A 27232-nucleotide genomic window follows, 5' to 3' on the forward strand; every position below is an offset into this window, starting at 1 on the left:
CGATAATTGCGAGTGAGGCGAAAGTATTTACGAAAGCACACGCAGGAGCTCAATCTTCGACACTTCACTTCGGCAGTTAGATTATGTCTCACCAGCTATTAATGCTATTACCATCATTTCTACCGACATTTATAGCGGGTCTAAAATTTCAAATAACAATGCAATTTGGTGAAAGGTTTAGCCTAGGGCTCGGAAGTATTTTTTATTCGTGAAAAACCATGCATATTTATGAATATTGGTCCATTTTGAGTAGTGAACAATAACTTCACTTTCTGAGAATATTCGTGAATAAAATCATTATTCCTGATTATCGTAAATACCCAAAATGGCGGCAAACGGTGCATGTCATTTAGTGGAACGTCATTTATAAAATCAGTGATTCACAAAGGCTTACTATAAGAATATTTATTACACACTTTTGAAGTTCTTCATCCAAATTATTTTTTTTTTGTTGAAGAAATATAAATTTTTAGCCTGAAAATTGTTTTTATGCAATAATAACATGATTATTAATTTTATTTTGTGTTGTGTGTGTGTTTCAAATCGCTGCTGTATACGGGCTGTATAATTACAAAAAACTACGATAATCACGAATATTTGTAATATTTGTCGCTATATACCAAATTCATACAAAACTGTATTTATTTGATGTTTTTTTTTTTCAAGTTCCGAGCCCCTAGGGTTTAGCATAAGAATTATTATTGCTACACAAATATGATATTACAAATAATAAGACAAATAAACTTTAACTACTCGCCCACAAAAATATATTTAATTTTAATTTATATATTGATCAGTTGAGTTAAGTGAACAGTTTGATTAAATGAAAGATCCATTTATTGGACCAAATTTAAACGTGAACGGAATGTGAACCGATTCAAACAAATTAACGAACACGATTAGGTTTCAATTTTGTTCATGAGCAGCCCCACTATAGTATACTTACACATTTGTATTATTTGTCGCAGAATTTATTGTTCGGAAAATAACGATGGTAAATGTCAATTTCCCATTTTTATATTAGTGTCATCGAACGGCGGCCCTTAACTTGGCGTCTTCACTTGGCTCAGGGTAAAGCAGTTTTTATCAAAACTCCAGTCCTTGACTCGAAACCAAACTGAACAATCTTTTATTTCAATGATCTGCAATAAAAACAAATAAACAAAATAAAAAAAAATCGTTACAATACGACCCGTTTCCATTTATTCACTTACCTTTAAAGCGGAACATTGTCTTAATTTTGGATATCTTATCAAAGCGTCTTTAAGATCATTTTCACTCCATCCCAACTGGTTTGAAAGATAGTCTATTTTCTTCAAGATATCGTTCTACTTGACTGTAAATGGATATTTCGAATTTGATTTTTAAAAAATATCTTTTTCTTTCATTTTAGATGAATTTAAGTGGTGAATCATTGACGCCGAAATTTTATCATGGCCGGTTTTTTTAAGACTTTTGATATTGTGGTCAATTTGTGCCACGCTATAGTGTTTGAAGACCTTTGAATTTGACAAAATAGTTTAACGATCTACGCCATGTTTCAGAAGAACATCTAACGTTGTTTTGAGGGCATTTGGCATGGTTTTAATCGGATGATCATTTCTAATGGCTTTTAATTCGACGAGATCACGCTTATTATTTTTCCAATACAATCGCGTCGGCAATTAGCAAAGGAATGAAGTCTGCAATTCGGTTTCATTTGTTGCACGATATTTATTTTCTCCTTAATTTCATCTAAAAAACATTTGGAATTTAAATAGCACCAAAATTCCATATCACAAAATAAAATTCATTCCATACCAATGGGCATAATGAGCAAAAATCCATTTTTCCCAATTGTCACTTGGTCGATTTTCAATAAATGGTTGACATTCTTTTCTGCCACATCTAGTTCGTTTGGCGTTTTTCTATTCGTCTCAGCTATATTATAGTCATGTAAATGACTTAACTTAATTTACATGACTATAATACAGCTGAGTCGCTTCAAAATTGTCACCACCTAATAACGACATCAACAATTGCTTTTTCGTCTGTGTTACGTTTCTTTATTTGTATCATCATTTCGGCGGATAAGGCAATCCCTTTTTTGGCTCTTTCCAATTTGTATTTTTCGATAAACCTGTATGTAAAAAGACCAAAGCATTGAATTTCCATTTTAGTTTTCGACACAGATTTTCTCACGCTTTTCTGAAGCACAGTGCATCATTTATGTTCGTTTCATAAAAGATAGTTAGCAATAAGCCTATATTGATACAACACTGTCCGAGAATGAATGTGAGATTTCTCCCGAGATTTGAATGAAGTGCAACAACTTTTTCTTAGGGCAGTAAATCAGAGACTGTTTCTCCTTCAGTTCCTCATAGCGCTCCTCCTGATATATATTACTATGAGAAACAGTCTCTGAAAAAAAATCTCAATTCATTTAATAAAATCTCAGAAGAAGACTAACGTTCATTTTCGAGCATATATTTATAAAATTCCACATTTTCACCAGCATTCCAGTAGATACTTCACATGCGGTCAAAACGACGCAGTAACACACAAATAATAAAATTTAAAAATTCTTCATAGAATATGGTACGCACATGGTTTACCACACAATAAGTGGAATCTACCACAAGGTATCACATGTAAAAAGTGTCAAATAACATTAGACAGCGTGTCTATCTCGGGTGTCTAAATTAGACACCGGAGATAGTAAGCGTGTTCAAACCATGTGCGTACCACATTCTATGAAGAATTTACAAATTTTATTTTTTGTGTGAATATTTCAGCATGATTAAGAGCATACACACATTGCTTGCCATTGGGTTGGCGCCATCAATATTCTTACTTTTTTGTCAAAATTTCGAAATGTTATAGATGATATTGGCAATCAATTGTGGTTCAACCTGAAATTATTGATTAAAGATTTGTTGTTAAATATCGAATTTGGCTTATATTGGGGGAATAATTAACCTGGAGACGTTCGCTTACATAATAACTACAATTTGTGTGTCCATGAATTGCAGGCTCATATTTATCCTTTAATAATCCGCCAACAAGTTCCTTAAGTTCAATTTCATTGAGTGTTAATAACGGTGCAAAATCACCAAGACTCTTCGGCTGCATTAATTTTAGAAACACTGGACAAGGAGATAGATATAGATAATTATGTTAAAATCAATATTTATCTTCTTTTCCAGCGATTCCAAAATCAATCAATCACAATAATTTTCAGAGATATTGTTCAATACAAACACAAAAATAATCAAAATATCACAATTGTCAAAGTTATTGATTCAGCTGTCAAACTGTACAAATGTCAAAGTCTCACATTGCTTATGGCAGCACCGTTCAAATAAACCAACCGTTTCATCAATTATATCAAATTCTTATTTATTTATTTTTAAACGTCAATAAAATCCAATGTTTTTTATGTTGCAAGCAATGGATGACTTTTATTCTAAGGAATTAAAATACATGAAAAAGAGAAGAGATGAATGAAAATTTATACTATATCTAGCAAAATTTGATGCAGTCTCTCACATTTTTCAATGTCAATTCATTCCATTACAATTATATTTTTTCAATTCATTAAATTGTAGTTTTCAATTACCATTTACATTCAAATTGAGAATGAATTGAAATTTATTTTTTATTATTTATTTCAACTTTAAATTTTTTAATTTCAGTGTCAATATTAAATTTTAAATATGCATGTCATTATTGAAAAAATCATAAACAATTTATTTTACATTAAAATTTTTGTTATGAATGAATTGGCGTTAAATAAAATTCAAAACACACGAGATGATAGCCATCTAAATTTCAATTTGAATGTAAATGGTAATTGAAAAATACTATTTAATGAATTGAAAAAAGTAATTATTATTTCAAACACTGATCGATATTATCCATTTTGTACGAAAAAAAAACGAATCAATTTTATTCAAAAAAAAAAAATCGGTCTTATTATTATTTAAAAGTAGTCTATAATGAGAAATATCACCATTTTCTTTTTATAATCTGGACTGAATCTGTGATAGATTTGTTCAGAGAAAAATTAAACAAAAACGAATATAAAAATATTTGTTTAAAAAAAAATATATCTTGGGAACACCTGTGAAAAGTTATGAAAAAACTGACTTCTTTATTCATTCGTTAGAATGAAGAGTTGTAGTTGATGCCCAGACTAATTAATTAAATGCAACATTTTTTTTCGTATTTTCTAGTGACGCATTTGTTTTTTTGTCAATAACAAATTGTCATAAGAATCATATAATTCATAATGAAATATTTATTCATTTTTTTAACCCGGTAGTCTCAAACTTACGCTCATCAGTGTTTTGCAATAGACCTGATGTGTACTGTGATTTAACTTGTCCAGTACTTTAGTTTTAAAAAATGATTAATTTACATATTCCACAAAAACAGCATTGAATATAGCACCAGATTCGAATTTCATATAAAAAAGTAAACAATTTTGAATATTAACAACACTGCAGTAAAACTATAATTTGAAGAAAGTGTGTGTTGTTTGCATCCATAAATTGTATCTTTGAGTGAAAATCCACAAAAATTTCAAAATTATGGCATTTTTCCAAAATTTGATAAAAAATACCCATAGATGATGACATAAAAAAATTTAAAACGGGGGGGGGGGGGGGTTGATGGCAAAATTTCGTAGGGGGTCCCTGGAAAAATCCATGGGGGTCTCTGACGATGTCAACAATTTGTACTAAGGGGCTTAATTCAAAATTTTCAACGACTGAATTCTATAATAATATCTAAATTAACTGAATTTTTCAGCAAACGAATGAATTCCAGTGAATTCTACGGCGATTTCATTCAAATATGTGAGATAGTGGTGAATAGTTTCTGCAGGCAATTACTGCAATATTTATATTTTGTTTAACAAAATTGTAAATGTTTTTTATATTTTTTCAATAAAAATTAATTTTATTTTCAATTTTGAGCGATTTTCTATCGAAAACAATCGGAAATATTGAAAAAATAATAAATTAAAAAATATTGCGGTTATCATAACCTCACTTTATTACTTTGACACATTTCATTCTATTCACACGAATTCACCGAACTCATCAATAACCACTCGATTCAAAAGTGTGGATTTACGTGAATTCCTGTGAATTTTTTTGCCGTATTAAGCCCCTAGATTTGTACGAAATGCGGATAAAATCGTTTTTTTTTTTTGCTCTTCACTTTTTTGGCGAAAATCTCTAGCAAATCGGAAGAATTTTCTCGGCCAAAAAAAGTGAAGTGCAAAAAAAAGGTTCTCATTTCCAAAATTGTTGAGGGTTCCTAAAAATATTATGGGGGGGTCATCCGACCCCTAGGAACCCTCTTCATCAACTGAAAAATACCAGAAAAGACTAAAATCCGACAATCCTAATTCATTCCAAACTCAATAAACACATAATTGATACATTATGAATGAAGAAAACTCAGTGATGAAAAAACCTAGATTCTCTGATAAATCTAAATATTTCCATTTTGTGTTATTCACTAAAAACGTTTTAGTCCATTGGAACTTCGAGATTTTATTCGAAAAACCACTAAAATGGTATTTTAATAGGGTTGGCTACATCAATTTGCCTTGACCTTCGAAGGACATAATTTATATATAAATAATTGATTTTTGTTACTTATTTCATTTTATTTCTTTTCTCACATACGAACACCGGCAAAAGAGAAAAAGAAACTATTTTAAAGTACAATTTTTTAATGACAACTATCTAATTAAATTTAATTTCTTACATTCAGAACGTTCTCAGTTAAATTATTGCTTCAAAAAAAAAAAACTGACATCAAATCAACAACACTTTTGTAAATTTTCAAATTGAAATAGTTTCGTATGGGCTTGTCGGTTTTCGTTCTTTTCTGGGACTTCCACTTCAAAAGTTCAAAATAATATGCTTCTCTCCAATGCATCCATAATTTGAGTCTTTGCAAATTATGGCATTGAACGAAAAAAATTTAGAATAACATTTTCTGAATGAGCCAGTGAGAAACATTTAAATTGCGTTTGCGTGTTTGACCATTCAGTTGATGCATATAACAAATTAGAGCCATTCATTAAGCATCCAGTTCGAATTCAAGTTTAAAGTCAAATGATACCCAATTACGAACTCTTTCTACAATGTACATTGGAATAAATTGCGATGAATTATTAACGAACCTTTTTGCTGCCGTTTTGTCTATCTCTTTTTTTTCTCTCTATTTAAATGCTCTACCATTTGTTTCACGATGGTTTTCGTGCTGAAAATTTCGATAAGCTCACTGAACACAAGACATTCGGTTTTTATTGTTTTCCATTCGTCTCGTTTTGTCGTGTGTACGATACATGTATTTAAATTGTTTCGCATACACGATACATTTTAAGAATATGCAGGATCAACAATCAAAATCCTAGATAAACGCGATACAATGTGCAGATTCAACGACACCTGATTGTTATTTTTACATTTAGTTTTTATCGGCTCGCCAAACAGTAAACAACAAACATCGAATGCGGAAAATTCAAATCGAAACATTTCATTCTAGATATCAATTTATGGTTTCATTTTTTAACATGGATCAACACAAATGAAAATGTTTCGAATTTATTTCTCTTCAAATGTTGTTGTTGTTCAGATTTTACTAAATCAAGTGTATTCTAACTAAAGTTCGGGATTTATGTGGACATTTTTACGTTTGTTTTAAGAAAAAAGAAATTGGTACTTAGATATTTTGCGTGTGTGTGTGACGGCTTCAAAATGGGCACCGTACCCAATACTACAATACCTCAGAGCTCAACGTATTATGCCGGATCAAGAAATAGCAGCTATATCATTCCAGGCGTTTATGATCTCAGTGTTGAGGACACCAATTGGGTTCTAACATCTTCTTTCATCATTTTCACTATGGTATTTCATTAATGGGCATAGTACCAACCGAATTTGAGATGTCAACAGTTTTAATTATATCAAGTATGTTGAGAGTTAACCCGTTTTTACTTTTGTATTAAGCAAACAGGATTTGGGATGCTTGAAAGTGGATGTGTATCGGTTAAAAATGAAGTAAACATTATGATGAAAAATATTGTGGATATTGTACTCGGCGGATGTAAGTTTCATTCGTTTATTTGAATCCAATACATTTTGAATCGCTTGTGACCCAAAATCAGTTGTGACCCAATAAATTGTGATTTTTAGTTTTATGTCGCTGGTCTGGTACCGTTTTATTTGGATTTTTCTTTATTTTAAAGCGAGGTTAAAGCTCGAAGAGCATCAAATCCACAAGAAATGCATTAAGTTGCTTGGTAGGTGATAAGATGTATTTTAATAAGCGCTTTATTTTCCAAACTAGTCACATACTGGCTCTTCGGCTATGGCATGTCATTCGGACGAGGACCTTTAACAAATCCATTCATTGCAATTGGAGATTTTCTATTAGGTTTGTGACATCATTTTTTTAAACAAAACACATTGTTTGGCGTTCATCTTCAAAAAAATACAGTTTCACACAAAAATTCTTCTATCACTCGAATCATTGTTTACGTTCGTAGATCCTGGAGTTGGCGATGCACTAATGGGGCCGATTTTCGGTATGACATTCAATTATAAATTTTATTTAAATTATGACCATTTTCATTTTGCAGCTGCATTTCTATTTCAATTATCGTTTGCAACAACTGCCACAACTATTGTTTCTGGTGCAATGGCTGAGAGGTACACAATTCGTTCATTAGTCAAATCAGAAATGATTTTTATAAAATAATTTGGATTATCTCTATTGAAAATATCGAGAGGAGAGTATGTTTTTATTCAGACATTACTCAGCCATAAGCGCTGACTAACATACTCTCGCTCGATATATTCAATAGATCTGTACAAACACAATTAAGTTTACGGATTAACTCTTTAATATCAAGTACTCAAAAACGGGTAAACATTTGAACTCTCGAATTGTCGATTACGTTTCTTCTTTTCTTTTCATTTCTTTTCTTGATTCAAACAAATGTGACTATTTTTAAATTATTACATAAATTAAATCGGATAAATGAAATTGAAGTAATTACACTGTGATATGAATTTGTATTTTATGACAATTTCATTCAAAATGATCGTTTTGATCTTGGAATCAATATTTTCATTATTGCGTACGCCAATTCAGCATTTCGCTTATTCAGTTTTCAAAACTCACCAAATTACCGAGCATAGAACAATTGTCCACATTGTATTTACATTTGATAAAATTAAAATGGCAGCACGGAACCGTCAATGTAAATATATAGAGAGAAAAAAAACATAAATTAGTTTTAAACGTCGATGTAATTTGTCTGCGCTTGAACAATGTCAATGCAGTAAGCCTTTTTGAATATATATAGGAATTTTAGTTGAAATATATGGCGGACAATACACAATTTAATTGTAATTGACGTACATTTGATGTAATTGTCGCACTTTGGATTTAATCCGGTCAGTAAATAATTTAATTTTCTATAGTCACGCAAATTTAATTTTCCACCAAAATTAATTAAATATTTATGAACGAAAATTCATCAAAACTAAGACATCGACACATATCTGAATGAATAGCAACATGTTCACTGTATTAAAACACATTTATATGTGTTTCGACTGTTCCGAAGCGTAGTTGTCAATTAGTCCGGTTCAGAGCGGTGTATTCCTTTTGAAGTCCTTGAAAAAGGTTGTCTGCGACATACCGATCAAATTAAAATGTTGTCCAATATTCATTTCTTCCGATTAGATGCAACTTCAAGGCTTATTGTTTGTTTTCATTCTTCAATACGGTTGTCTATTGCATACCAGGTAATTTCTTAATTTTTTTTTCTCCTTCGGACTGATCGAGTAATTCAACCGAATTAAAATAAAACGATTTTTAGCCGGATGGGTATGGGGTGAACATGGATTCTTGAACAATTTAGGCGCTGTTGATATTGCCGGCAGTGGGCCAGTAGGTTTTGAGTTCAACATTTATGTCGTGATATGTTTAATTAATTACTAGTCTTTTCTCTTCTTCTTCATTCAAATAAGGTTCATTTAATTGGTGAGTTTTAATGCGTGAGGACATGATAAAATGAAATTGCATACAAATGAACAATGTATTGGAGTAAAAGCATGTTTCTTTTGTTTGGTAGGTGGTTCATCTGCTTTTGCATCTGCAATGATGTTGGGACCACGATTGGGTCGATATGCAGAAGGGATAGATCCATTGCCACTTGGAAATCCAGTCAATGCTTGTATGGGCTTATTTGTTCTGTGGTGGGTCTACAGATTTACCAGCATTGAAATTGTAATATTACTAACAATTACGATAACGTAAATGTCTGTAATAGTTAATAAAATTATAATAGCTATTAATGTAACGCTAAAATCTAACATTACAATTTCAATAGCTAATACCGGCAATGCTTTTTTACAATAACAAGGTGTTACCCGTATTGTTAAAAATCTGACATTAATATTGAGACTTTTCAAGACCAATTCAAGTTGAAAATATATTTACAATAGATGGCGTCTGTGTCTGCTCTAAGCTTTTCATTCAAATTGGTTGATTTGATTTTTTTATTATTTTATGCAAATTTCATTATTTTTGGTTTTTTTTTTGAAAAAATGTTTATACATATCGGAAAAAAAATATTGCTTGAACTATATTGTGCAGGAATTTCCGAAAAATGAACGATGATTGTAGATTTTTTAAATAGAAATGCAAACAGAAATGATGTTTGACTTTTAAATCTGTCATGCTCATACTGCTTGCACAGTGTTGTCCGTGCACGAAATTTCTGTTTATATATGTATAAACATTTTTTCAAAACAAAACCAAAAATGATGAAATTTTAATATAAAATAATAAAAAAATCAAATCAACCAATTTCAATGATAAGCTTAGAGCAGACACAGACGCCATCCATTGTAAATATCTTTTCAACTTAAAGTTGAATTGAAAAGTCTCAATATTAATGTTAGATTTATAACATTACCCGTGGCGTTGAGTAACACATTATTGTTGTAACGAAGCATTGCCAGTAACGTTATAAGAATAGCAACACACGATTGTAATCGTGTACGATTCCAATCGTCCACGATTTTCTTATGATCATCTACGTATATCTGAAAAGCGTTAGATGAAACGTTCCCGATCATCAAAGATCGGTTAGCGATTTGAAAAAATCGTACACGATTACAATCGTGCGCAAATCGTGTCCTAGGAAATAGAGCCTTAACGTTAAAATTGTAATGACATTACTGTAATGCTTCGTTACAATTGTAATGTGTTACTGCAAAATGTAAATCTGTAGGTGGGGCTGGTTGGCTTTTAATTCGGGATCAACATATGGTGTTAGTGGCGCAAAATGGCAATACGCTGCTAGGGCAGCAGTCATGACCATGATGGGATGTGAGTAAAATCATATAAACCTTAACAACACACTAAAACAATCGAAATTTATCAATATGTTTGAATTACAGCTTTTGGCGGTGGCTGCTTTTGTTTAATGCAAGTCCAATCTTTAAAAAAACATTCATAAATTACAAATCAATCCACTATCTATACAGTTTTTTTTTCGTTTTCAATGCAGTTACTCAATGGTTCGAAATGAAGGACGCGTCGATATGATCGATTTAATAAATGGAATTTTGGGTTCTTTGGTTTCAATAACAGCGGGTTGCTTTTTGTATCGTGCTTGGGAAGCAATGTTAATTGGTGCGTCGCTTTAATTTTCAAATGTATATGTTTTTTTTTCTTTCGATTTTCACCCAATGTTCTTTTGTACAAAATAACGATTAGGTGCGATCGGGGCGATTTTGACATGCGTTTCAATGCCAATATTCGATAAATGGTCTGTTGACGATCCGGTTGGTGCAAGTGCCGTGCATGGTGTTTGTGGCATTTGGGGTGAGTAAATATAAATCTTGATTGATGAAAAATGGTTTGTTTTCAACAAAATTTGATTTCCGCGCGGCGGTTCGAACACCACAATTGGTTTGAACAAAAGTTCAACATTCAAAAATTGAATATTTTAAGGTGTTGTTGCTGTCGGTTTGTTTGCTGATAATCCAATTCCATTGGATACGACCAACGGGCGAATGGGTTTTTTCAAAAGCGGTGATTTTTACTTACTCGGCGTTCAAGCATTGTCAGCACTTTGTTTGACGTGTTGGGGAATTTGTTCGACATTCTTTCTGCTGTACATAATCAATATTTTAATACCGATTCGTATGGATCCCAATGAAGGTATACAATGATGAGAAATTAATTGGTGAATATCACAATGCAATTATTTGTTCCACTTTTTCAAGAATTGGTTGGTGCTGATTTGATGGAGCATCGCATAAGGCACTCGAAAATCGGAATATCACGTGCAATTTCAGCGTTATCGCCGTTACGTGTGAATCTGGATGACATTTCAAGTGTACCACCAATTGGAATGAATCCCGGACATGAAGGCATCGTCGATGAATTGCAAGCGGTAATTTTTTAAATAGATTCCTCATCGAAATTTGTGTGTGATAATTTGTATTTTTTCTTAATAGGCGAGTGAAAAGATGAAAAAATGGAATGATTACTATGAAAGTATGGTTCTATTATTTCCATTAGTCATTGAATAATTTTCATAATTTCCATTCTATTCTGTGATTCACCCCTTCCTCCCCACAGGTATGGATCCAAGAAATAGAAAACCGCGCGAAAATAAACCGATTGATGTTACGCGAGCGGCATCGGTGAAATACTTTTCGGTGTATCCGCGAAAAGCGGCTGCCGAGCAACAAGCTGCTTCGGGTCATGTTACTCCCATTGGGCATGTAATGCAAGAGCAAAAATCGAAGGCAAAAAAACCAACGGCTGAAACCAGCTTTCAAGGTGAACGCTACACTAGACGACCAAACGAGTTTGGAGCCGATGCAAATCGTACAGATGGTGGCCACATCAATTTTGCTTGGGTTGATTAGCTTTAATTTGAAGCTTTTCTTTGTTTTCAACATAAATATAGCAACAGTGGCAAACATAGTTGTGTTTTACAATAATAAAATGAAATTCTTTAAATTTTATTAAAAAAAAAAAAATAGATAAATATTGAACAGAATAAATTGAAATTTTAAACTAAAATTATAAACTAAATTTTAAAGAAATGCAATTGTTTTATTGTGATATCAATATATCCATTTATCGTTCCTGTACCTGTGAATTTCTTCGCTTGCAACTCAAATTGGTTCGTTTGGTCATAACAACACATGCGCACAACGTTTCGATGCAACACACAACATAGAGCACTTCACTTGAATGGAGGATAGAATAACAAAATATTCGTGTCATAAATCGATTTAGGAAGGGGAACGAATAAGAGCGCAAGAGAAGAAGAGCAAAAACAAGAGGATTTTTGACAATCGTTCTGTAGATTCAGTGCTTCAGATACATTCGTATAGAACATTTGTATCCATTTCAAAGCAATTGCGTTTTTTTTTTAAATTCTTTTGAGGAGATTTTTGCGTCAGCAGTGAACAATAACTTTAAAATTTTAAATTCACACTTGAGATTCAATTTGTATAGATTAGTTTTTCGTTTGTGGTGAAAACAAACAAAAATAATAAAAACAAAACCCACTCTCCGTGGATGTTATGTGATCAATTTTCGTGCGTAATTTGCAAAAAAAATAGTGACCAATCCAAATATAAAAAGCTCATCCAACACCATTGCAATACAATGCAGTGAAACAGAGAGAAGAAGAAAAATTGCACAAAAAACACAGCGAAGTGAAAAACCCATTTCGATATAAAAAAGCGAAAAAAAAAATTCACCGTAGCACGTAGAATTTTTATTCATGGATAATGCGTGTTCGTTGCACATTAACTTTGTGTTAAGTGGATAGAAATGCGTGCATTCATCTAAGAGAATATGTAAACGAGGGTGATTAATTCTCGCTCGATTCATTTTGATATGTAGGTATTGTTGTTTTGCGCGGATTTTCAATTTTTAAATGGAATCATAACCGGCACAAAAACGATGCGATAGAATATATGGATTTTCCTTCGTAAATAGTATATTGTCGATGTCGCATTACACGTTTACTGACATTCTATAGTTAGTTGTGTGCTGTGCACTGCACATACATACTCACCCATCATTTCTTCATACAGTTGGTCGCAGTTCTACTTTTAGCAACGCAACATTTTGAAACATTGAATACGGGGAAAAATCAATTTTAAAATTGCCCATATTAGACACACATATAACTGCGATAGCGAGCTGTAACAGTAACGGTTGTCAGATTCAAATGACTTTGAAATGAAACTACAGAAATTGTTATAAATCTAATTATTACCGCAGTTCGAAAAGAAGGTAACACAAAAAAAACGAAAAGAATAGACTTATTAAAAGACATAGAATAGAATGGCTGACGAATCGGAAGAGGCATGTTTGGTAAATCCAAAATCTCCATTAAATTGTGGTCAAATGCCATATACCGATGGCATTAATTCGGCATCGACCACATCGAGTGCAGCTGGTTCACATTCGTTTCCACAAGCCCAAGCAACTGCAACGACGACGACCACGACGACAACACATCACACTGGACATAATACAACTATAACCGCCAATTCGTACGACATAAACGACGATATCATTTTGAGTCAATTTCATGCGGATGCTATCAAACAGGCAAGTTGGTTTTTCTCTTACGTAATTCGAATTGAATACGATGAACCAAATCTGACAAAGTAACCGACAACCGATGTCGTGATCAATGAATCCCGTTCGTTTGCTCTTTTTTTTTAATTTTAGGCTGGATGTGGCAAATTTCAATTTATCGCAAGTATCATTGTGGGTTTAGGTTTGGCTGGCCATGTCATTCAAGTTTATTCAATATTCTACATTTTGCCATCGGCCGAAGTTGAATACTGTATATTGGACGATGAAAAAAATTGGGTGAGCAATATTACGTTGCTTGGCATCGGCTGTGGTTCACTGTTCTTCTCTGCATTGGCCAGCAAAAATGGACGAAAACGAACACTTTTAACTTGCCTCGCGATCAGTTCCGTATTTTCAGGTGTGGTCATCAGTTTTTTTATTTTACATAAACGAAAAAACGTTGAAAGAATTATAATTTTTAAATTTGTTTTTGTAGTGATCGCCGCTTTCATGCCGGCTTATGGACCTTTCATGATGGTGAGATTTTGTGCAGCAATTGGAATCGGTGGCGCTATGCCAGCGGCTGCAAGTTATCTATGTGAAATTACACCATTAAGCTCACGTGCACGGTGAGTTGAACTGATTTCATTTTATTATAGTAAAATATCCAAGTCGAATGTGGTCAATAGAATTTTATGTATTTTATAGGGTAATTGCATTCCTATGTACAATAGGCATTTCGGGTGGAATATTTGCGGGTGCCTGTGCAATGGTTCTCATCCCATTGAATGGTCAACAAATAGTCATTGAAAATAAGAAACATTTTAGTGCATGGCATCGATATTTATTGCTCGTTTCAATCATTCCGATCATCAGCACGATTTTATTATTTTGGGTTCCCGAATCACCTAGATATCTACTAGCGAATGGAAATGAAGTAGAAGCTCTTGCAACATATCAGGTATGAAAAGTTTGTTTTCGACACTTTTGATTGACATTTGTTCGGCCGCTCCCTCTATGTATGTCCTCCTCTATGTCGGTTAAAGAAAGTATTCAATAAGAACATTTTTTTTTCATTTCATTTGTAGCAAATTTACAAAACGAATCGCTCACGTGGTGGTTATGCATTGACAGAGCTTGAGTTGCCTGGAGTTCGTGCCCGTCGTGTGAGTACACCGTCAACGGTGCTTGCATCGATGGTGCATAATGTTTATGCATGTTGCAGTACATTTGTCCAATTGTATAATGAAAAATATGGACGAACCACGTATTTATTGATGGCAACATGGTTTGCTTCCGTCTTCGTTTTTCACGGTCTAACAATATACATAAGTGAATATTCGAAAGCATTTGAAGCGAACTTTTATTCACGTTTGACTGTAAGTGTATATCTGCAAACAATTCAATCTTTTTTGTCGATTTATTTTCACATGACACATGTATACAATGCGCATTAATTAATATTCTATAAAAAAACTAATTGGAAAAATTTTCTTTTTCTCTTTCTCTCTCTCTCTCTCTCTCCTTTTGACGTCGATTGAATAGATTACTTATACAAATGTAACCTATAGAGATGAAAATTTTCGTTCATTGGACAACACAATATATGATCAGTGTCGCTTTGAAAATTGTACATTTCGACGAATATTCATCAACCATGTACTTTTCAATAATTCGACATTTAAATATACCGAATTTTCAAACGTTAAAACTTCGCGTACCGAATTTCGAAACTCAACATTAGACGATATCAAGTAAGTGTGTAACCACAAAACACAAAAAAAAACACCTGATAGAAAATCAATTTTGTTCACATTTATTGTGTTTCATTCGAAAGGTTCATCGATACAGATGTCTCAGCGCACAATTTCATCGATTGTAAGATTAATAATACGAAAATCGTTCGATTGAATGGTTCATGTGACATGGATTTTGATTATAATATATTCACATCGTCTGTATGGAAATCAAATCTTGGCGGATTGATACCGTGCATTTTAGCCATATTGTCGGTTGGCGAAGCAATACAGCGGTTGGGACGTGCTCCGGTTGCATCGTGTTGTTTTACAATAGCAATGATTTTGTGCTTCGTTCTGGGTTTCGTTGTTCAAGATGAAATCGTGATTTGGATTGGTGCGTGTCATTTTTTTTACTTTAATCTTATTATTTTCTTATTCTTCGTATCTAATCATATTTTCCGGTTCAATCGACAGGTGGCTGTGCACAGGGATTCGTTTTGGCTGGTCTGACCACACTAACATTATTTGTCGTCGAAACATATACCACAGTGATAAGGTGATTATGCACCCGAATACACAAATATTTCAATTCCTAACTAATTTTTCAAAAAATGTTCACAGATGTACAGCTCTTGGAGTATTCGTTTGCTTTAGTCAAATTGGAGCTTTATTGGGATCAGGACTTTACATACATTTACCGGTTGTATCGACAAAAGTTGCGGCAACTGTATCTACAATATTCATGACGATACCATTCATTTCATCAATGGTACTTAAGGATCCATGTCTTCTTGTTTAAAACTTAAAAAAAATATTGAATATAAACACTATTCAATGTTTAAGAAAAACAGATCAGCGGTTGGTACATTGCCCACTGATTTTATGATACTCATATAAAAAAAACGACAGATACTTCTTCAAAAAGATATCAAAGCACACAATTCAGCTCTTTCATTCACACTGACATTTTTTTTAAAGTCTGCTCAGGAAAGACACATGCTTCAGAACATTAACATTCCATAACAGTTACAATTTTAGATCCGAAATAAAACTATACGTTTTTTTATGTCAATTGATATGGACGTGATGAATCGCTCGATAACAACAAAAACACTAAACCGTAAAAATAACTTGTTGCAAATAATTTCCTTTCCTATAAATAGAATCTATAAAAGCAGCTTTCAACCGATTTAATACATACACACAATAAATAATGAAAATCATGTGTTTTTATCGTCGTATTGAAATTTTACAAAAAAAAAAAACGAAATAAAGATGTTCCGTGCCGATCGCATTTATTTCGAACTTCAAAATCATCGACAAAAATATTGAGCAATATTCATAACAAATCGCAACAATTACATAAATTTGTTTGGTTTTTTCTATCGTTCAAAATGAATATAGTTTTTAAAGATGGAACAGCAGTACACCTTTATTTATACGTTTCCACGTTACGATGGCTTATCGAGTGACTTTGAGGAAAAAAAAAATCGATTTCACAAGCGCATGGCTGTTTTTACATTCGCCTTGAAACAAACAAACAAATCTAATGTTAATTATTCCACAAATTCAATAGAGTGGCTATATATATATATAAATATAAACCAATTGGATCATATGATATTTGTCTACGAAGCAATCAACTCTCAAGTGCTTATGAATGAAAAAGTAATAAAGAAAATTATTGGCAATGTCAATATGTTCATCAAGATGAATATCAACCAAATGTAATTATTGTATGTTTTATGCAAGTATTTAACGTGTTGTGAACCTTAAAACTTAAGAAAATTCTCTATTATGTCTGTTGATATTTAAATTAAGTATATTTCCGCATCGTTTTTTCCAGGGTAAATTTGGTGATGGCAGCCATTCATTTCGAATGAATCTTACAGTAATATATTGAACTATTAAATGGTCAGCTGAGCTAGTTAGTCAGCTAAATGGGCTAAAACAATAGAAGTTATTTTTATAATGATCAATCACTTTTATTGTTTTATCCCATTTAGCTGGCTAACGTACTGTCAGCTCAGCTGACCAGTTAGTTCAATATATTGTCCGGAATGATCTTATTTAGTTCGTTATTTTTCTTCTTTCGTTTATCGATCGCAGCATCGAGTTCAGTTTTGATTCCCTCCATTTTTATCAAAATTTCAAAGTATACTAATATAAATTACCTATCTTTTTTGGCCAAATATCATTTTAATTAATAGGATACATTTTTTAACCTATTTGTGAATTTGAAATCTTTGCTTTTCGGTTTTCATCACAATATATATTGAATTTATTTTGAAACGAAAAGATTCCGAAGAGAAAATAAAAGAACATGAATTTAGTCCAAAAATTATGACATTTAAAAAAATGTAATTCGTACAATTTATTGTATTTAATGCCACAAAAAAAAAAAAAAAAAAAAAAAAAACAATGCATTTTTATTTCATTCAATTTTTTTGTTGTTGCTTGGAAACTAGATAGCTATCTACTTGCTTTGAAGAGGATTTATTTTAAGAAAATATCACTCAAATTTGAAATATCACCCAAAAAAATTATAACTTCTATAGATAACCGGAACAAAAATTCGTTTCACTTCTCCGTGTAAAATAATAAACTAAAAAAAAAACAAATTCCATCTATGTGACTTAAGTTATCTACCCAAAGTACTGGATTGTAATCAATTCCCATTATTCGAATTTAATAATGTAGATTACCAGAAAACTTAATGCCCACAATTTTATGATCGGTCATCAAAGCCAACTTTATGTGGAAATTTAAACACAGTTGTGGGCATGTTGCAGTTCAAATCATAATTAAATTACACTGTCGCTGAAAAAAATTAAAAGGCATCATTTTTTGCTGTATACTTTCTTTATTTGAACTTGCTTGATCAGACATTTGATAATCTATTAGATAAAAATCCATAGCGCCCATAAGTTGCATTTCAATTTTATAATATTCATTAAAAACGACATTGTCGAGTCATTTAAATCTCTTAATTTGGACATCTAAAATACTAAAATAGTCGTCGAAATACAGAGATTCAAGTGACTCAATTGTGTATCTAAAAAAAATGTCCTAAAACCAAAATGTGTCAAATTGACGCTATTTACGAAATTTTTCGTCCAGATATTCACCAATTCAAAGCTGAAAATGAACTAATCAAAACACGGTTTGTATTAGGATGTTGTTTCTTTACTGTTTTTTCTGTCATTTGTTGTTACTTAAAACTGTAGTGAATTTAAGAGTTTCTTTTAAAGTTCTGATTACTGATTTTGATTCTTTTCAAGTGGCTATGCTTGACTTTTGGTTTCGTTTTTTATTTGTTTATTTATTTGTCATCCATCTGATTGGCGCACCCAATATTCAATGAAAATCGATTAATATTTGATTTATACTTGGTTTTACGCGGTGAATTATATAGTGTTATGAATTGTCCTTTTTAGGATTTTTTTTTCAATCACCATTATTACGAATTTGTTGTATTTTTGTTGTTGTTTGTTTGTTAAAATATCACAATTCAGTTAACAATGTAATATTCCATTATTTTCATTTTAATACCTCAAAAATGTGTCTCGTTTATGCATTCAAAATGGGTGTTGATTAATAACTAATAGGAATATATATTAATTAAATATGTGTGTTTTGAATTTAATTTGTTTATTGTATGTATTTTATTGGATTCATTGAATAATTCATATTTAATTTTTAGCAAGAATGTGTGTTGGGTATAAGAGAGAGAGAGATATTGAAGAGAATGAATTATTTTAATAATGTTATGTAGAGGACAGAAATATATGAAGTTTTAGTTGCAAGTTAATCAACAGCAATTATATAAGTGGGAGATTTATTTATTTCCAATACCCTTTAAGCCGTTTTGAATGTTCATTTAAACGGACTGAGTTGGTTTTTGTTTCTCTTCATGACAATATGAAACATTGAAAAACACACACATACGAAATACATTTTATAATTGCCGTATATAGCACAAACGCACACCGTTTATTTTAATTTAATTTTTCTTTTGTTTACACTTGCAAAAGTAAAGAAGAACGCCAAGAACTTTCAAATAAATATGTGTATATTTTATCTCATTTTCTTTCTAAATTTAATAAATTATTAGATTTAGAAATTACAAATGTTCGGTAACATAGAATTTTTTTTTCTTCTTGTATTTTGTTTTTTGTTTATCTAATATTTAATAGCAAGGACAATTATTGTGAATATTGTTAAATTGTATTTTTTTTTCGCCTCTCATTTTTATTCAGTTGTGTTTTCACTTCCTTTGTCTTCACGTCTACAGAAAATAGGAGATTTTTTTGTTTCTTTTGTATTTGACTGTATTTTTGTTTATCTAATTTTAATTTTATGAAAAAATTGTCTAGCTAATTAAAAATTTCATTAGAAGCAGCAGCTGCTAGTTTTGTGTCCCATTCAAAATGTATCCGATTTCGATCGTTGCAGTTTCCTTGGAATTTGTACAGAACTGCGTACGCGTTAATATCAAATGAATTCGTGATGAAAATTTACTAAAAAAAATAACAAATCTTTCGTTTACATTATTTGTGAGTTCAACAAAGCTGAAAGTGGATAATTCCCTAGATGTGGGCGCTTTCATTTTATTAGTTTTTCCCATCAATATTTATATTTTGTGAATTAACTCTGATTTCAAATCTACTGAATAAAATGCGAATCGCTTCACACTTAAATTGAGAACACAAGCCAAAATGATTGAATTTAAAAAGTTAATTCCGGCAGTTACTTCAAGAAAACAAATGATTGAGTAATTGGAGAACAATTTCCAAAAAAAAAAAAAAAAAATCAAACAGTATCAGACTAAAAAAAAAACAACACAGTCAAGCAATAATAAAAGATATAGAATTAAAAATTGAATTTATGAGAGAAAAAAAGTCGGTTGTTTTCGTTTTATTTTGCTCATTCTTATTTCAATTAGATAAAAAAAATAGTTTCTTTTTGTCTACTACAAATCGAATTTCATTTCCATTTGTTACTCTCTTTTTTTTAACACATTTTTGTTTTCTTATCAACATATAGTCTCCATCTGTTTTCTTATAATAAAAAAACAAACATTGTTCATTCAGTCTTATCTAACAAAAAAAAAAAAGAAGAGAAATAAAATATAATATAATAATATTAATAATAATATGAAATCATCGTCTTTGTCTAAGTTCTGTTTCGGACTCCGATACAATAATAATACATATAGTAAATCTATAAATATTTGGTTGTCTGAAACCAATCGAAAAAATTGTGTTTTTTTTTTGTTGTTGTTGCAGTAATAGTAATAGTAGTAGTAGTAGTAGTTATTTAAGTACATGATTTATAGTTGTTGTTGTTTGAAGGCTCAAATAGGTTTCATTTTATGTTTTTCTTTTTTTTTTAATTTTTCAAACGATTTCTATCTGTTCCATAGGCTGTTGAAATTACGTTATCTATTCTGGGTACCACCATCATCAAAATCATTGTCAACTTCTTCCAATTTGTTTGAACAGGCCCGACATTTACAGCACACGATACACGGTGCGGCCAACAGCAACAACGGTGATGCAACCAATAGTAAAATGCCAAAACTGGCAAATATTCCAATCACTTGAGCCCTATGCCATACAACCGATGCACGTGAATGGCCCAGCTTATTTTTGCACGGACCTTTATCATAATGCCGTAGCAAAAAATCATCCTATAAAATTAAAAATAAAATTGCGTTTAAATTTTTCCATTGCAGTCACGATATACAAAAAAAAAACAAAAAAAACAAAAAAAAAAACAAAAAAAAACAACAACAACAATTTAATGGTTCTTTTGTTATACTTACATCCAAACTGGCTAAACAATACCAGCAGAAAACATGTTTACATCGTTTGCACATCATTTGAGCACAGCCTTCATCTTTTTCAATTGGAACACCGCACATTGGGCAGCATTTGATCAAATCCGTATCAAACGGTATACCAATGCTATCATCAGCGCCATTTGCAGCCAATCGTCGTGTATTCTCTTCACAGGTCATCAATGGATGCCACTAAAATATGGTGTCACGAAATATAAAATGAAACGACTTTAATTAATTAAAATCAAGATTTTCACCCGCTAAGCACGTTTTGTTCGGTTATTTCTGATGCGTATGTACAAATTTTTTTTTTATTCGTCAATGTTTTTGTTTATATATTTATTTTGTACATACAACGTGCATACAGTTGAGTTTATTTTGTTCATCAATATAATTACCGCTTTTTTGCAACTTGAACAGAACTCTTCAACGCATGTTGGACATTTGACAGCAACTGGAGCGAGTGACATCAAAGAACCAGATTGACCAGCAATTCCCTTATCTTTTGATTTCGGTTCGACAAGACACACTGTTTCACAACCAGCTCGAGGGCACCACGTACGATTTTTGTCCAGTTCAATTTCTAGTGAATTCGGCACGGTGACAATGACAGTGACAACGAATCATGCAAACGGAATCGAATATATAAAATGACGGAAACAAGAAGAAGAAACATTATGTAAAACAAGTTTTCCAATTTTTTTTTTTTTATCACTTGTTATATTTTGCTACCGAACACTCAATCACGTAATATGTGTATCGGCAACCCAAAAATAAAACCGAATACAATGGACACACAGAGGTGACACAGAGAAAAAGAATAAACAAAAACAAAATTAAGACAGATGAAGAATACTAAATCGGCACATTACGAATTTATTCATTTAAACGGAAATTTACCTCGATTTAATCGAAAACGTTTATGTTTCTCAAGCAGATCGGTGGACGCCAATTTGCTAATATCATTCTCAATATCCATGATGCCTTGGTGTGGGCATAACGCATCCGGACATGAAATTTCGTATGCACCTTCGAGAATTTCAAATTCCACATACGCTTTCATACACTAATGAAAACAAACAACAAACCGAATTAAATGACAGAAAAAACGATTAAAATTCATGAGAAATGTGTGAACTTCATTCTCATTTCAATGAGAAAAGAACACACATACACATGTTTTATTTGGCATCGGTCAAAATTTGACCAGCATATAAAATGAATTGTTTTTTTTTTTGCTTACGTCTATACAAAATTGGCAACCGCATTGTTGAATCCTTGTCATTTTGTCCATTTTAACATCGTTTAAACATAGTTTGCATGCAACTGCTGTCGATGGCGACGTGCTTAGCGATGTTAATGATGCTCTTATCAATGATGCTTGGTCAGCTTTGTTGATGTCGTCGCGAATCGACGTTGATTTTTCTATGTGTGTGTGTGTTGGCACGCGGCAAGAAAGAGAAACAAAATATATTTTATTAGGAAATTATTTCTTTTTTCTTCTTGTCTTAAACTTTTTGCTTAACTTGAACTTGTTTTCATTATTGTTGATATGATATTTCTCATATGTATATAAAAGCAAGAACATTTCGTTGCAAACAGATAACTCAATTTAATTGAGAGAAATAAAAAGTGTTTATAATTTTAAAACATACCTAAATTACTGTTAATTGCAACAAATCCACCGTTTGCGATGTTCAACGAGTATCGTGATCCATTGGCGGCCAACGATAGAATGCTTGAACATCGTGAGCATGTTGCAACGGATGGACTTTGTCGAAGTCGATTTCTGGGTTTGATCGGTTCAAAATTCGATGTGGTTTGTGAATGAGTCAAGGCGGATACAGTTTCGCATTTTTTCAGTCCTACATCCGAGCGCTGATGAATCAATGGCTTTGCACTTGCGTTCTGATTCAAACTGGCACAACTGCCCTCACGTCGTAATAGTGGCACAACGCTCCACAATCGTTGATGCACGGTTGCATTCAATGATGTGGTCGATGCTGATGAGGTAGACATTAAGCACTTGTCATTACGAAATAAATTATGCACGGATGGCGTTCGAGAGATTTTTATTTCGGGCGATGTGACCAGCAACGGTTGATTCAATTGTTGATCGGCGGCAGCATAATCATCACATCGTGATGCACATGATATTGTATCATCACCGCTAGCCGAATATTTACGCGATATAACTGTATCATTTGAACTATAAGATGATGATGATGATGTTGTTGATGCTTTCTTACCATCATACGTATTGTTGATCGTATGTGATTGTGATACAATGCTGTTGCCAATGATTGCCGATGTGGATAGTGATGGTGCAATTGTTGTTGTTGTTGTCGCTGTTGTTGGCGGTTCCCGTGACACTTTGCGTCCGACTAGATTTTTAAGTAGTTGCTCGAATCGATTGTATTTCGATCCAGATGCAACTCCGTATGTAGTTGCATGATGTCCCATTTCCTGTGTGTTTAACTGATTTTGTCGATAGGAAATTGGAGCGTGATTTTTTGTTGATTCACCTTGTTCTTGATGTGTTATTAAATCTTCATTTAAACCATTTCTAATAGCGTGTGGTGACTCAAACGTTTCCTGTTATCGTGAAAAACATGAAGAAGAAGAACAATTTTAATTTTATTTTAAATATATATTTATACATTTAGCACAATGAAAGAAAAAAACATTAAAAATACCTCTATATCACTATCAAATGTTAATTCTCGAACCGACGGTGAACCAATGACAGCGTACCACGATTTAATTTGTTTTCGTTTGGATTTATCGGATGGGCTAATGCCACCGCTACGATCGGAATGCCAATGAAAACTGTGGCGTTTTTTTGGCGATGATATCGTTTCGTCGATGTGACCGATGATGGGGATATCGTCACTGGTCGGTGACAATGCTGCTGCTGCCGCCGCTGTTGTTGTTATTTCACTATTTGAATGTGTGCCACTACTTTGAACCAATGTAATTCGTTTGCGATGCACAACTGGATTCACGTCTTTCTTTGTAAATATTAAGGAGGTGCTGTTTTGCTTAACGAGTGTAATCGATTTATTGGGGCTTAATTGTATGAGCGGTGCACGTTCCAAATTTGTTGACGATTTATCGCAATCGACATCAATATCGGTTGCATTAACCGTTGTACTATTTTCAAAATTCTTATCAATGCCCGTTGATTTTAGCGTATTTGTCGTCGTATCGTTATGTGGTTTTTCTGCTGGTATTGACGATAATGCAAAGATTGCATTATTGTGATAGTCATCGAAATGAATGGCGATCGATGTTTTATTCACACTGCTATCGCTACTTTTACGAAAATTCGATTTCATACCATTTCGCTGTTGTGACGAAAGTGATGGCAGCGGTGGTGGCGGCGGCTGCTGCTGTTGCTGTAACTGGGGCGGTTGATCGTTGCAATCTTTTATTTGATTATTGTTATTGTTTTGATTGCATCGGCTGGTTGCGCTCACACTGTTCGACGTTGACGACGACAATGGGAACGTTGATGGTGATAATTCAATACACTTTTTTCGAAGTGCACTTTCCGATTCTGGCACATATGTTGTCCAGTTTCGTGTTGGTCGCATAATTATTATTTATTTGTTGATTGTGTTCGCTGCTAGTTGAATTGATTATATCAAAACATGGTACAGTGTCATCGTGTGAAACGTTTGCCTATTAAATCGGATGGATCGAGTGGATCGATTCGGTTGATCAAACGGGACATACAAATGAGACAAAGAGAAAAAAACAAATAGACAAATAGACAATTAATTAAAGCTAAACATATGAGACTTAATCAAATGGAATTTAATCCAACAAGTGTAAATGTTAATGTTTGGTTGGTGTAATTTTATGCGCGTGTCAGTCTCTGCCTTCTGTATCGCAATGAGAAGTCGCATTCGAAATGGATATTGCAAATGAAGAATGTGCCAAAACCGAGTACGTGATTTTCGTCATACATTCAAAGTGTATAATATTTATATGGAAATGACATTATAATTTGTACCATTATGTAAAATATAATGTGTCATAATATTCTAAATGCGCTCGAAATATTAATCGACAATGTAAACATGATCTTAGTTTCGTGTGTTGATTTGCTTAACATTGTGCAATTGAAATTCCCCGCAATTATCGAATTTGATAAATTTATCAGTCGAATGGAAATGTGTATTGCGTCCGTATTTGCGCAAACCTTCGGGCATTTGCGTAAAATGAGTGTACGTGAAGTGAATTTGTTTGAGCGTGCGTTTTGTGCGGCGCATAAAATGAAATGCATTCGATTTATTCATTACAATGGCCTGTCAGGCCATCCGCATTTTTTATCGTAAATATTCATATGACGTAGATTGCGAATAGTGTACGAACACGAGTGAACCAAAACAAGTGATGCTCAACGAAACACGAACATGAATTTGTGATGCGTGTGTGTTTCATGATTTTTGATGATTTGAATTTACAATGAATTTAATAAATTTCAACAGAAATCAAACTAATTTCCATTGACATCAAACAAAATGTTAAAGTCAAAATTCAACATGAATCAAGATTTTTTTGCATGATTCATTCAGAATGTAATTTTTGAGATTGAAATACGTATTTTGTTGCACAACATAGCGTCATGTTCGTCGAAATCATTCTAAAGTTGATACTGATTTCACTGAATTGAAATCGAGACGTTGTCGCGATAGCAATATGTCTACGACGATGACGACGACGAAAACGATGATGGTAATCAAATATACATACATTATGTAAATGTATGACTTGGTGAAAGGGTTTGTTATTTTCAAATATCCTTTTACTTTCAATATGTTTAATTGACTTCGTTCTATAACTACGCATATTGAAGTGAAGCTCACCAATTCGTAATCGCAAATGGAAAATCTTACCGACACACAATTGTGTTCAATTATGAACAATTCATTTCAACTTCACACCGTTTGAATTGAACGTAATCGTAGCACACGCAAACGCAATATGACGTAACAACGGTTCATTATACGATTCCGGATATTTAAATTATTATGAAATCATTAATAATGAGAGATTCTTTTTTACATTCGATCGAAATAGGAAATCAGTTTATGAAACAAAGCAACAACAACAAAAAACCAAAATAATGAGAAAAAAACGTTATTGTTTATATTACAATGGCTAAACGTGATAGTGAATGGCAAATGAAAAAAAAGTAACGCAAAACAAAAACAAAATGTTCTTTGTTTATAGTCGTATTGAGGTGCACATCTTACTAAGATTTTTTTATCATTCGATTTTTATTGAAAAGAATTAAGAAGTAGAACGAAGTAGTAGTTAAAAAAGCAGGCCCAATGTGACGACAATCAATTCTAGATCACCTTTCTCTTTCCATATTTAATATCCAGTTTTACGACGGGCACTGTGTTAAATTCGAACTATATTTCAGATAACAGACCTGAATCAGATCAGACCTGATATTTTTGTAGCATTGTTCTACTCTTGTGTGCTATTTTGTTTTGTTATTTTTCTTCTTCTCTCTTTCTATTTTTATATTCATTTTCGGATTAAACCTTAAATGATTCTTGTTGATAATAAGGAACAACAGCAATGTTCTTTCCAGCAACTGCGAAACAATCGTTCGTCTCTTCAAAAAAACAAAACAATATGAGTCATAAAAACAGACTTCGGACCTTATTCCGAATCGCAAAAAGATCTTTTTTTATTATTGCTTACTGTGCAAACATTCTCAGTTTCCCACTTCGGGCAAACCGTCAATCAAATCGAATAAACTCTGTTGAGATCGTAATCGACATGAAATGAACTCCCAAAGCGTTCATTTGATCAATGTGCACATAGTATACACAATGAATATGTGTGTTTTCTGTTTAAATTCATTTTGAAGCATTAGCCATAAACAACAGTTTGTTTTGTTATTTTTCAATGTCAGTCAAAATCAATAAAAAGTTTTTGAGAAAAAAAAAACGAATAATACACATAGTCGGTTGCAAATGGCGTTTGGTAA

The 27232-nt window shown here is 32.5% G+C and overlaps 3 protein-coding genes and 1 long non-coding RNA gene across 11 annotated transcripts in view; 2 read left to right on the top strand and 2 right to left on the bottom strand.

Annotated features, from left to right (window-relative positions):
* Nucleotides 1–744: 744 nt before the first annotated feature.
* LOC116340335 lies at nucleotides 745–1327 on the bottom strand. The gene is made up of 2 exons (XR_004201071.1): nucleotides 1215–1327; nucleotides 745–1142 (listed from the first exon to the last, which is right to left on the bottom strand). It is a non-coding gene; the product is annotated as an uncharacterized LOC116340335 (long non-coding RNA).
* A 5161-nt stretch (nucleotides 1328–6488) lies between these two features.
* LOC116340168 (putative ammonium transporter 2) lies at nucleotides 6489–12050 on the top strand. Of its 2 annotated transcripts, none has more exons than XM_031766468.1 (17): nucleotides 6489–6908; nucleotides 7011–7107; nucleotides 7351–7437; nucleotides 7550–7588; nucleotides 7643–7712; nucleotides 8755–8816; nucleotides 8891–8961; nucleotides 9042–9054; nucleotides 9146–9269; nucleotides 10310–10407; nucleotides 10479–10506; nucleotides 10589–10713; nucleotides 10798–10905; nucleotides 11035–11244; nucleotides 11310–11479; nucleotides 11544–11583; nucleotides 11668–12050. In XM_031766468.1, the coding sequence occupies exons 1-17, from the start codon at nucleotides 6759–6761 to the stop codon at nucleotides 11958–11960; spliced, it is 1785 nt and encodes a 594-aa protein (XP_031622328.1). In that variant the 5' UTR covers nucleotides 6489–6758; the 3' UTR covers nucleotides 11961–12050. The 2 variants fall into 2 exon arrangements, with proteins under 2 accessions (XP_031622328.1, XP_031622329.1); XM_031766469.1 differs by having other exon boundaries at nucleotides 6796–6908; nucleotides 7018–7107.
* A 294-nt stretch (nucleotides 12051–12344) lies between these two features.
* Nucleotides 12345–17604, top strand: LOC116340297 (synaptic vesicle glycoprotein 2C-like). The gene is made up of 10 exons (XM_031766729.1): nucleotides 12345–12947; nucleotides 13146–13668; nucleotides 13792–14056; nucleotides 14135–14267; nucleotides 14347–14599; nucleotides 14727–15017; nucleotides 15184–15392; nucleotides 15476–15771; nucleotides 15852–15933; nucleotides 15999–17604. Exons 2-10 carry the CDS (start codon nucleotides 13399–13401, stop codon nucleotides 16174–16176), a joined length of 1977 nt encoding a protein of 658 aa, XP_031622589.1. The 5' UTR covers nucleotides 12345–12947; nucleotides 13146–13398; the 3' UTR covers nucleotides 16177–17604.
* Nucleotides 17605–20317: 2713 nt separating this feature from the next.
* The window catches only part of LOC116340320 (serine-rich adhesin for platelets), a 41267-nt gene continuing 34352 nt past the window's right edge, over nucleotides 20318–27232 (bottom strand). For all 7 annotated transcript variants that reach the window (XM_031766760.1, XM_031766762.1, XM_031766758.1 and 4 more), the window contains 7 exons: nucleotides 23916–24903; nucleotides 22875–23814; nucleotides 22463–22644; nucleotides 22120–22285; nucleotides 21618–21802; nucleotides 21205–21411; nucleotides 20318–21069 (listed from right to left, as the gene is read on the bottom strand). In XM_031766760.1, coding sequence (XP_031622620.1) covers nucleotides 20818–21069; nucleotides 21205–21411; nucleotides 21618–21802; nucleotides 22120–22285; nucleotides 22463–22644; nucleotides 22875–23814; nucleotides 23916–24815 — 2832 coding nt within the window. In that variant the 5' untranslated portion in view covers nucleotides 24816–24903 and the 3' untranslated portion in view covers nucleotides 20318–20817. The remainder of the gene's footprint in view (nucleotides 21070–21204; nucleotides 21412–21617; nucleotides 21803–22119; nucleotides 22286–22462; nucleotides 22645–22874; nucleotides 23815–23915; nucleotides 24904–27232) is intronic.

The sequence above is a fragment of the Contarinia nasturtii genome, unplaced genomic scaffold (assembly GCF_009176525.2).
Source record: "Contarinia nasturtii isolate CC-2019 unplaced genomic scaffold, AAFC_CNas_1.1 Cnas_scaffold_630, whole genome shotgun sequence".
Classification (NCBI taxonomy): domain Eukaryota; kingdom Metazoa; phylum Arthropoda; class Insecta; order Diptera; family Cecidomyiidae; genus Contarinia; species Contarinia nasturtii.

Bases quoted from the DNA above. Each gene is read 5' to 3' on its own strand.
- LOC116340168 (XM_031766468.1), top strand. From the start codon at position 6,759: ATGGGCACCGTACCCAATACTACAATACCTCAGAGCTCAACGTATTAT. The intron at 7,713-8,754 runs GTACACAATTCG...TCTTCCGATTAG, and splicing joins TCTGGTGCAATGGCTGAGAG to ATGCAACTTCAAGGCTTATT. The intron at 11,245-11,309 runs GTATACAATGAT...CACTTTTTCAAG, and splicing joins TCGTATGGATCCCAATGAAG to AATTGGTTGGTGCTGATTTG.
- LOC116340297 (XM_031766729.1), top strand. From the start codon at position 13,399: ATGGCTGACGAATCGGAAGAGGCATGTTTGGTAAATCCAAAATCTCCA. The intron at 14,268-14,346 runs GTGAGTTGAACT...TGTATTTTATAG, and splicing joins CCATTAAGCTCACGTGCACG to GGTAATTGCATTCCTATGTA. The intron at 15,393-15,475 runs GTAAGTGTGTAA...TTCATTCGAAAG, and splicing joins TCAACATTAGACGATATCAA to GTTCATCGATACAGATGTCT.